Raw genomic sequence first — 11,095 nt, forward strand, 5'->3', positions numbered from 1 at the left:
AAACACTCGGCAAAATATATTTGGTTCAGTTTTTCATGAAGCACATTTTATTTGGGCAGATATATTGAAGTGTTTTTACAAATGACACCTTTTCCCCTAGATTTACAGAGTATTTTTAGAAAGATCATTACTTCCCCTACACTGGGAAAAAACTGGAACTTTGACTTTAATCAGATGGATTATATCAACAGATTTCACATAACTGCACGCGGTTAGTTGAAAGCAACAAATATTAGGTAACATCAGGTTCAACTTAATATTATTGCTTTCAACTAACCTCATACTGTTATGCAAAATCTTTTTAACATAATACATTTGATTAAAGTCAACGTTTCAGTTGTTTCAGTGTAGGTGGACCTTAAAATGGCAATAGTCCTGTGAAATATCTCAATGACTGAGAAGACTGCTATTCAATGTGTTAATAAGTAACATATTCCCCAGAAGGTTTTTCTGAATGACAATAATTTGGGGATAGAAATGTATATGCATTTCATTGATTAAATTACATATCACAACAATATGCAAACACAGAACTGTATTTGACTAAAGCCCATGTCATATTTGAAGGGGAGAGTATGAAAACAAACAGTGCAGCACATCTGATTTAATGAAGATTTGTATGTCCTATCAGTAACTGGGTATGTAGATAGTCTTGAACCTCTCAATGAGTTTGATGTCATTCTCTAGCTGCCTCATCGCCGTCCCTAGACTGTCCCTGCGGGCCTTCTTGGACAGGTTGTCTGTGACCAGTGACAGGCCCTGGTAGTCATGGTGCAGGTCATCCCAATTCTTCTTCAGGCCCTGCATGGTGAACACACAAAGAGAAACACATCACTGTTACAATACATTCATTTAGTAATGCAAATGTCATGGATTAACAGCTTTTATATAGCCATCAAATCAGAAGTAATGTTAGTGTGTTACAGGAACAACTACAGGGGTTATTCTCAAGCATTGTGGTTAATATTGTTGTAATATTAGTATTCATTTTGCCGTGTGTGGCTAAAAAACGACATAACGAACATGCATAAGCCATTTTATCCTGACTAGTTATAGGGCTACGTAAAATAGTTTTCCTGACATGTTAAGGACAATCATCAGATCAAATTCCAATACACCTCCAGTGTGAAACTGCTGATTCAGGGAAATAAATGTGCTGCGATGTGTTTGTGTACCTCCAGGACGATGTGTCTCTCCTCATCCGACAGATGTTTCATGGCTCCCTGCTCCCTCTGTTCTTCCACAAACATGTCGTACTCCTCCTGAGCTCTCTGCTCTTCTTCATTGCGTTGCTGCAGATACTCAGGAACTTCTCCATAATGCTGCAAAAAGGAAACAGGGCAATAAATTAATCTAATCTAATTAAATCAGCACTCAAGGATGGATTTCATCAATAAAAGGTTTAATATACTATTTTTTTTGCATTTACTTTTTCGGCTGTTTGCTATTTTTTTATGCGATATGATTGAAAAAATACCTTTTTCTTAATGTATTTGGGGACAAGTCCTGAATTCTCAAGGAGCTGCTTGTGTCCCTTACTGGTGTCCACAGATGTAGGCTTGGGCTTCATTGGCACCGCTGTAGCTGTCTTTATAAAGTCTCTCTGGGTTTGATAGCCCATCGGTGGGTTGTCTGTCCTTGCAGGGACAGCTGATTTCCTAGTGTAGCTGTTACGAACCACTTTCTGCGCCTCTGAATAAACAAATAAATATGAAGTTAAAGTATAGAATCCCTGCTTCAAGACGCACATGCACATTCTTCAAATAGTCTGTAGGAGAACTCACGTTCAGGTAATTTGGGCTCATTTGAATGCTTCTTGAGGTATTTATCAGGGGTTGGTACCTCTACTTTTGCTGGTCCCATCGTCCTCATTGCATCCTTGGTGGACTTCTTCTCAAGAACAACTGTCGGCCTAAACTTCGACACATACCTACAGATCCAGCAAAATAGAGACAATTATCATTAATTGTATATTTCATTTAACATGAATGACATCAAACAGATTAAAGTGAGAAGTACTTTTTTGGTTAAGATAGAATTGCTTTTTTTATACACGTAGGCCTACTCATAAATAAAAAGTAAAAAGTAAAATATCTATAGACTACAGTTTTATATGAAGCTTTAGACAGACAACCACATTCAAATACTTATTTTGCCTTAGTAATTTCTGTACATTCCCGAAAAAAGGACCTAATGTTATGAGCCAATGATAATATATATATATATATATATATAATATAGTTAATGAGCCAGATAACATTTGCTTGCCTCATTTAATCATTTGTGGCGAAATATCTAAGCTAAATAATAAGAAGTCATGCATTGCTCTGTATGTCTACAATATTAAATACAACCTTGTTCTCTAGTTACCTTAATAAAACTAAATTAATTTTAACTAGCATACTTTAACGCAACATTTAGGTTTCTATTTTTTGCTACCTTTGGGTTTTTTGCAGATGAACCTCTTCCTTTGGAACGAGATTGTAGACACTTTCTCGCGGATACACATCTTTAGACATTTTGATGGTCTTCAAGCAGGAAAAAGGAGAAAAAACTAGTGGACTAAGGTAGTTAACTTGACCGAGCTAACATTAGCTAACGCTAGCAATACTTGGTCCAGTGAGATTTGTTTGACAACACGCTGTTGCATAGTTGCTAGGTAACTAAAGGAAGAAATGCTGCATTTCATTACAGTGGTAAAGCGATACATTGAAAATATCGGTGATACACATGTTCATTTCACCAACGTTGGTGGCTTATCATCTGGACTTCATTAACATCTAATTTTATATGTATGCTTATTATTTATAAAACTAACAACACATATTTGTATTCTGGTACGGCACACTGAAAAACAACTTTCTGAGAAGCATTTGAATGTTGCACACATGTCACTCGTAAAAGCAGATTCGTACCGAACATGCAGAACGTTTTATCGAATTTTTAATGATTTTACAAAAAATAAAACATGAAATAATTCTGTTATATAATTTTACAACGAGAAATGTGTGCAACCGTGACCAAATATCATTTATGCCGTCTCTGCTTCGACTTCTGGTCAGTTTTGTCCCTCCAGGCTTACCGTAGTTGTTTACTGCAGCTGTCCTGCTGGGTGCTTTGCCCGTACAAATACATTGTTTAGTTGACACAGAATCCACACAAACAATATTTTCGGGTTTAAAGTACGGAAAGACACCATTTCACGTGAGTCAGAGTGTCTTGCTCATGTACTATCATTTATGTTAACACGTAACGTTAACTACTAGCTGGCTGTAACACAAGTCCAAAGTTAATGCAATGTCAAAATACGAGGTGGCCAGTTTACCTAACATAAATGTGAATTAAAACTCCACTTTTTATTTCACAGGAGAAAAGGCTGCTGTCATTTGAGTCCTCAATGGGTTTACTGAATGCACTAAGAGCTGTCAGATGCTACCTGAGTCCTCTTTCAACATCAAAATCATGGCTTTCCACCAAAGCCTCCTTGCTGGGAGACAGAAACATCCTGCTCATGGGTGCCCCTGGGGCAGGGAAGACCACAGTGGGCAGGATAGTGGCCCACAGGCTGGGACTGCCTGTCATCGACGTCGATGACGATGTCTTGGAGAAGTCATGGAAGATGCCTGTGGCTGCAAAGCTGGCAGCAGTAGGCGGAGAGCGTTTCCTGGAGGAAGAAGGCGATGCTTTGTGTAACTTCTCTGCCTCAGGCTGTGTTGTTTCCCTGACAGGCTCCAACCCTCTGCACACTGGAGCGATGAAACACATCAAAGAGTCTGGACTGGTCATCTATCTGGACGTGGACAGTGAAGACATTGTACATAGACTCACCAGGATGAAAGTGAACAGGATAGTGGGACAGGAGACTGGGACGTCCATGAGGGACATTCTGCATTACAGGAAACAGTTTTATGAGAGATGGCTTGATCTGCGGGTGCTGTGTGGAACAGGGGACACAGTGGAGGAAGTAGCAGAGAAGGTGCTGAAGGCTATGGAGAGATATCAGAACCACGCTTCGGAAACCTTTGTGTCAACCAGGAGTGACAGCGTGGAATCAAAAACACTCTTTAGTGATGTGGTAGTGGAGGGTTTAGCCACAGATGGAGGCCTCTACGTTCCCAAAAATGGCTTCCCAAACATTGATGCTCGTGAATGGCTGCGACTAGTTCACATGTCATACCCAGAACGAGCATTAATTTTACTTGAAAAGTGCATACACCCATTGGATGTCCCTGCTTCGGATCTAAGAACAATGATATTTAAGGCATATGGGTCAAACTTTTCTAGTGAGGCAGTAGCACCTGTAAAACATCTCATCCACAATCAGTATATCCAGGAGCTTTTTCATGGCCCCACTGCCTCATTCAAAGACCTCGCCTTGCAGCTAATGCCACAGCTCTTCGCCTATTGCCTCCCACAGATGTGCAACTACCTTATTCTGGTAGCCACATCTGGAGACACAGGAAGTGCGGTGCTCAGTGGCTTCAGCAGGCTCAGTGGCTCTGACACACACAGGACCGGGGTGCTGGTGTTTTTCCCAGAGGAAGGCGTGAGTGAGATTCAGAAGCTTCAGATGATGAGCTTCAGGGAGGGCAACGCCAGGGCCGTCAGCGTCCTGTCAGACTTTGACTTCTGTCAGAGGAGCATAAAGAGGATGTTTGGAGAGGGCGGGCTGACGGGTCACCTCGCTGTGGAGTACAGCACCGTTCTCAGCACCGCAAACTCCATCAACTGGGCACGACTGTTGCCACAGGTAGGACATTTGTATTAACGTTTCTTTTTTTACTGGCGATATTTTAACTTAATAACTGGGAAAGATAAGGTGTTTCAAATATTCATTCAAAGCTTTTATTGTCATATGCACATAAGCTACAGTGTAGAAATGGCAATTAAATCATTCTGACCTGAGCTCCTCCAACAATGCAACATATATAATCAAATACAAAATGTACTTATATAAATAAGAAGATTGCAAGATGATAAATAGGATTTGTGCCAGGTCGGTTTATCGGTGCATTTAACGGTGTTTAGCCGTCTTATCGCCTGTGGGATAAAACTGTCCCTGACACTGGTGGTTGGTCTGGTAACATTTCTGTTCAAGAGTCCCAGGAAGCAGTAGGTAGTTATTTCCTAAAAGTGAAGTTCCCCCAAACGTCCAAAATACACATTATTAATTCAAATGTTTTAGTGTGATTGTTGTTTATCAGTCTGGATTGGTGTGGGTTGTAGATAGTCAAAGATATCAGCTGTAGAACTGTCTCCCTTCTCCTAATATTACGGAACAAGTTTGCACTAGGGCTGCTCGATTATGGCAAAAATCATATAATCTCGATTATTTGGGTCAATAATTGATATCACGATTATTAAAAACGATAATCCATTTAGTTTGAAAACATCAATTTATTGAAAAGAAAATGTGAACGGTATGTTTTTAACAGTTGATTACCCTGAACTTTAAGTATAATTCAACTATAAAACCAATACAAAAAATAATTAAAAAAAAATAAAAAATCGTATTATTTCTATTATGTTGTTTTCATAATCGTTGCAAGCCAAAATCGTAATTGTGATTAAAATACGATTAATTGAGCAGCCCTAGTTTGCACTCATCTCGTTGTGTTTGAAGCATCATACAAATAAGAAAGATCATGAGCTCACTATAGTACGGAAGAGGATAAGGGCCACATTTTTTTCACATCCCCACATTTTTTTTTTCAGGTGCCCCTAATCCTCTTCCGTACTATATATTCCATAAACCTTGTTGTGAGCTGTTTCATGTGTGAACTATTTTCTTTCTCTACACCCTTCAACCATATCATGATGCAGAGGGATGTGTGCATATTAAAGAAAAATAGTTCCTATAAGAAACTGCTCCAAAGGATTAGAATTGTATTTATCTGAGAGTAACTGTGTCTTGATATCTGGAAAGAGGACTCAAGAGTTGAGTATTTCCATATTTTTGGTGCGCTTTGAGCTCCAATAAACCGCATGCCATATAGTTCAATTATATACATCTCTAACATTCAAAAAATAACACCAGAACGATCTAGATTTATAAAAAGCACAAATAATAATAATAATAATAATAACATGGATTTATATAGCGCCCAAGCATAGCACTAAATGACTATTATTGTATGTTTTGATTTTTTTCAAGGACAGTAAGGAGTAAAGCTTTTGCCACACATTTAAATTGACACATTCCTCCTTTTGCAGGTGGTGTACCATTCCTCAGCCTATCTGGATCTATGCAGAGATGGAGTTATCAAGTTCGGGGAGCCCATTGATGTTTGCATCCCCTCTGGTAACTTTGGCAACGCCATGTCTGCTGTCTACGCCAAGCAGATGGGCATCCCGATAAGAAGAATCATCTGTGCGTCCAACCACAACCGCATCATCACCGACTTTATCACCACAGGCGAGTATGATCTCCGTTCACGGCCTCTGGCGCTATCCCACTCCCCTGCCATAGATATCCTGAAATCCTCCAACCTTGAGAGGTTTCTCTTCCACGTTTCGGACGGAGACGGCCATCTTGTCAAGGAGCTGTTCACACGCTTAGACAGACAGCAGCACTTTCAGGTTCCTGAGCCTCTTCTTGGCAGGATTCAGCAGGAAGTGCTGGCTGGCTGGTGCTCTGAAGAAGACTGCTTGGCCGCCATCCAGAGTGTTCACACACACACAGGCTACCTCATGGACACACACACCGCCGTTGCTAAAGTCGTCGCTGATAGGCTGCAGGACGCTTCATGCCCCATGGTGCTTTGTTCCACCGCTCACCATGGGAAATTTGCTCCCGCTGTGTTCAAAGCATTACAAATCCAAAATATTCCTGAGGATCCTGTTGAGCAGCTGAAGAAGCTCGGGTCCACTGCATCCAGACCTGGAATACACAGAGACATGATGAAGTGCCTGGAGGGAAGCAGCAGGAAGGAACACACTGTGTGTCAGGCAGAGTATGGGGCATTAGTTGAAGAAGTGGATAACATGATACAGAGCTCCTTTTTAAAAGTTATGTAGTATTATTTTTAGCATTTGTTAATGTCCACCTTAAAGGGGACCTATTATGCTTTTTTGAGTTTATCTCCCACATCCCCTCCCTGCCTGAAACCCCTCCATTGGAATCCTTTGTTCAGTTATGTACAGTATCATAGTGCCATCACTATGAATCACTCAAACTTCTATTGGCTATCGCTCCAAAATATTTTACGTGAAAGGTTAAGGTGCGGGACATCTCGAAGCGGTTGACCAATCACAACAAAACCGGCCAGCTAAGCAATCAGAACACACTGGGCTTCCGTTTCAGACAGAGGGTGAGAAGAGGTCTTTCACAGGCAGTATGAGAAAAATAATGACATTTTTGAAACATTAAAGCATGTAATCATGTCACAATAGAGGCAGAAAATAAAAGTATAAACCTGAAAATGAGCATAATAGTGCCTCTTTAAGTTATTGTTCAATTCAATCAGAATTACGCATCCTTGAACAGTACTGTTCTTTAGTATCGTGTACTCTTCATTCCTTTAAGATGGTCATTTTTTAAAGCATATTAACAAATAGGTTTGTGTTCAAATAAAAAGGGGCAAGAAACAAATTGTGCCTGAGCCTACATGATGAAAAAAAGTGTTTACTCTGATTATACTCCAATAGATCTCTCGACTCAATTCAAAGAAAGAGCACATTTCCCCTCTGTGGGACAAATAAAGATATTCTGATTCTGTATTCTGATTGATGACCCAATATTTATTTACATCATTATCCAGGACCTTGGCCCACTAGATGGTGATGTCTACCTTTTGGTCAATGCTGTGTGATAATACTAGTGAAAGTGTTGCAGTAACAGAGTAGTATTGCTGGTTAGAAGGTCAAATAAACAAGTGAATAGCGATTATCAAATCAATATCTGCAGTCATTTCACTACTTTGTATTGTACTCTACATTGTAATACAAATAGACAAAACAATTCCCTTTCTATTTACATCATCTTCTTTCTTATTACTTAAACGTTTCTCCGCTGATGTTAGGATTGCTGAATAGCTATCAAAGCAGCATGGAAGACCTCAGCATGGCATTAAAAAACAGCTAATGAATCGATCTACATAGTCCACTAATATCGAGGTGAAGCTCAAGCAGCTGGTTTTCTCCTCCAATAAGTGTCCACTCACTCATTTCCTACCTTACTGAAGGTATTTAGCGATTTGTTTCCCTTTTAGGTGCCTCTCAGCTGCTAACATTCGGCACCATTTATTCCTTATTAAGAGCGTTCAAGCTCTTTTATTTGTTCTATTGAGAGAAACAGTATAAGAGGCTGAGTTTGACCATTTTGATGGACATGGGGTAGTGGCTCAACTTCGTTGTTTTTGCAAATGTTTCATCAACAAGGAATGGCATTGTGATTTTTTACAAACATATACCTCAGAAACATGTTTAACTAAGGCATTTACAGTTTGACAACACACTAAACAGACCTTCAGCCTTGATTCCTTGAAGTTCAAAACAAGTAAAATGAGCTTTGCAGTTTAAATCTATGTGCTGTATTTATGAATTATAATGATTAAAAAAGTCTGATTTATCATTTTCAATAATTGGTTATGTTATCTCTTATTTACCTGTAAACTGAATTGTAGGGCACAAAGGTTTGATTTGTACTTAAAAAAAGGGAGACGTCTGAAAAATGTTTTCTTGAGTCATTAAAAAACCTCTGGCACACTTCATAACATGTATATGGCAATATTACAGCTTTTGTCTTTGGTGTATAAGGTGATGGATATGAGGATATTGATAATATTATGTGTCACAGCTCTTTGCAGCAGGAAGGAACACACTGTGTGTCAGGCAGAGTATGGGGCGTTAGTTGAAGAAGTGGATAACATGATACAGAGCTCCTTTTTAAAAGTTATGTAGTATTATTTTTAGCATTTGTTAATGTCCACCTTAAAGGGGACCTATTATGCTTTTTTTAGTTTATCTCCCACATCCCCTCCCCGCCTGAAACCCCTCCATTGGAATCCTTTGTTCAGTTACATTGGGGCAAAAAAGTATTTAGTCAGCCAACAATTGTGCAAGTTCTCCCACTTAAAAAGATGAGAGGCCTGTAATTTTAATCCTAGGTATAGCTTAACTAACTACCTCAACTAACAAAATGAGGAAAAAAAATCCGGAAAATCACATTGTCTGATTTTTAAAGAATTTATTTGCAAATTATGGTGGAAAATAAGTATTTGGTCACCTACAAACAAACAAGATTTCTGGCTCTCACAGACCTGTAACTTCTTCTTTAAGAGACTCCTCTGTCTTCCACTTGTTAACTGTATTAATGGCACCTGTTTGAACTCGTTATCAGTATAAAAGACACCTGTCCACAACCTCAAACAGTCACACTCCAAACTCCACTATGGCCAAGACCAAAGAGCTGTCAAAGGACACCAGAAACAAAATTGTAGACCTGCACCAGGCTGGGAAGACTGAATCTGCAATAGGTAAGCAGCTTGGTGTGAAGAAATCAACTGTGGGAGCAATTATTAGAAAATGGAATACATACAAGAGCACTGATAGTCTCTCTCGATCTGGGGCTCCACGCAAGATCTCACCCCGTGGGGTCAAAATGATCACAAGAACGGTGAGCAAAAATCCCAGAACCACACGGGGGGACCTAGTCAATAGACTGCAGAGAGCTGGGACCAAAGTAACAAAGGCTACCATCAGTAACACACTACGCCGCCAGGGACTCAAATCCTGCAGTGCCAGACGTGTCCCCCTGCTTAAGCCAGTACATGTCCAGGCCCGTCTGAAGTTTGCTAGAGAGCATTTAGATGATCCAGAAGAGGATTGGGAGATTGTCATATGGTCAGATGAAACCAAAATAGAACTTTTTGGTAAAAACTCAACTAAACGTGTTTGGAGGAGAAAGAATGCTGAGTTGCATCCAAAGAACACCTACTGTGAAACATGGGGGTGGAAACATCATGCTTTGGGGCTGTTTTTCTGCAAAGGGACCAGGACGACTGATCCGTGTAAAGGAAAGAAAGAATGGGGCCATGTATCGTGAGATTTTGAGTGACAACCTCTTTCCATCAGCAAGGGCATTGAAGATGAAACGTGGCTGGGTCTTTCAGCATGACAATGATCTCAAACACACCGCCCGGGCAGCGAAGGAGTGGCTTCGTAAGAAGCATTTCAAGGTCCTGGAGTGGCCTAGCCAGTCTCCAGATCTCAACCCCATAGAAAATCTTTGGAGGGAGTTGAAAGTCCATGTTGCCCAGCGACAGCCCCAAAACATCACTGCTCTAGAGGAGATCTGCATGGAGGAATGGGCCAAAATACCAGCAACAGTGTGTGAAAACCTTGTGAAGACTTACAGAAAACGTTTGACCTCTGTCATTGCCAACAAAGGGTATATAACAAAGTATTGAGATGAACTTTTGTTATTGACCAAATATTTATTGTCCACCATAATTTGCAAATAAAGTCTTTAAAAATCAGACAATGTGATTTTCTGTTTTTTTTCTTCTCATTTTGTCTCTCATAGTTGAGGTATACCTAGGATGAAAATTACAGGCCTCTCTCATCTTTTTAAGTGGGAGAACTTGCACAATTGGTGGCTGACTAAATACTTTTTTGCCCCACTTTATGTATCATAGTGCCATCACTATGAATCACTCAAACTTCTATTGGCTATCACTCCAAAACATTTCACGTCAAAGGTTAAGGTGCGGGACATCTCCAAGGTTATGGATATGAGGATATTGATAATATCGTTTGCCTGGGGGTGATATGCGGTGGTGCGGTGCAGCTTGACCCCCAAACCCACAGCAACAGTGCTCCACAGCTCCGAGGTGAACTGAGAACCGCGGTCAGAGGAGAGTTCAGACGGGGTCCCGAAGCGCGCTACCCACGTGCCGATGAAAGCGCGGGCGACGTCGGAAGCTGACTTTGAGGTGAGGGGAACGGCCTCGGGCCAGCGGGTCGTCCTGTCCACCATTGTAAACAGGTAGGGGAAACCGTGAGAGGGGGGAAGCGGACCTACGAGGTCAACATTGACATGGTCAAACCTCCTCTCAGGAACCGCAAAAAGTTCAAAAGGGGCCCTAGTATAGCG

At 40.5% G+C, this 11,095-nt stretch overlaps 2 protein-coding genes across 3 annotated transcripts; one reads left to right on the plus strand and one right to left on the minus strand.

Moving 5' to 3' along the window:
- Positions 1-317: 317 nt before the first annotated feature.
- On the minus strand, positions 318-2,774 carry enkur (enkurin, TRPC channel interacting protein). Its single transcript, XM_079660961.1, has 5 exons — positions 2,440-2,774; positions 1,785-1,930; positions 1,478-1,692; positions 1,176-1,322; positions 318-801 (listed from the first exon to the last, which is right to left on the minus strand). Exons 1-5 carry the CDS (start codon positions 2,517-2,519, stop codon positions 628-630), a joined length of 762 nt encoding a protein of 253 aa, XP_079517087.1. The 5' UTR covers positions 2,520-2,774; the 3' UTR covers positions 318-627.
- On the plus strand, positions 2,458-7,719 carry thnsl1 (threonine synthase like 1). Of its 2 annotated transcripts, none has more exons than XM_079660960.1 (3): positions 2,458-2,567; positions 3,368-4,750; positions 6,214-7,719. In XM_079660960.1, exons 2-3 carry the CDS (start codon positions 3,398-3,400, stop codon positions 7,015-7,017), a joined length of 2,157 nt encoding a protein of 718 aa, XP_079517086.1. In that variant the 5' UTR covers positions 2,458-2,567; positions 3,368-3,397; the 3' UTR covers positions 7,018-7,719. The 2 variants fall into 2 exon arrangements, with proteins under 2 accessions (XP_079517086.1, XP_079517085.1); XM_079660959.1 differs by lacking the exon at positions 2,458-2,567 and adding an exon at positions 3,073-3,204.
- Positions 7,720-11,095: the final 3,376 nt, after the last annotated feature.

The sequence above is a fragment of the Notothenia rossii genome (assembly GCF_949606895.1).
Source record: "Notothenia rossii genome assembly, chromosome: 12".
NCBI classification, from domain to species: Eukaryota; Metazoa; Chordata; class Actinopteri; order Perciformes; family Nototheniidae; genus Notothenia; species Notothenia rossii.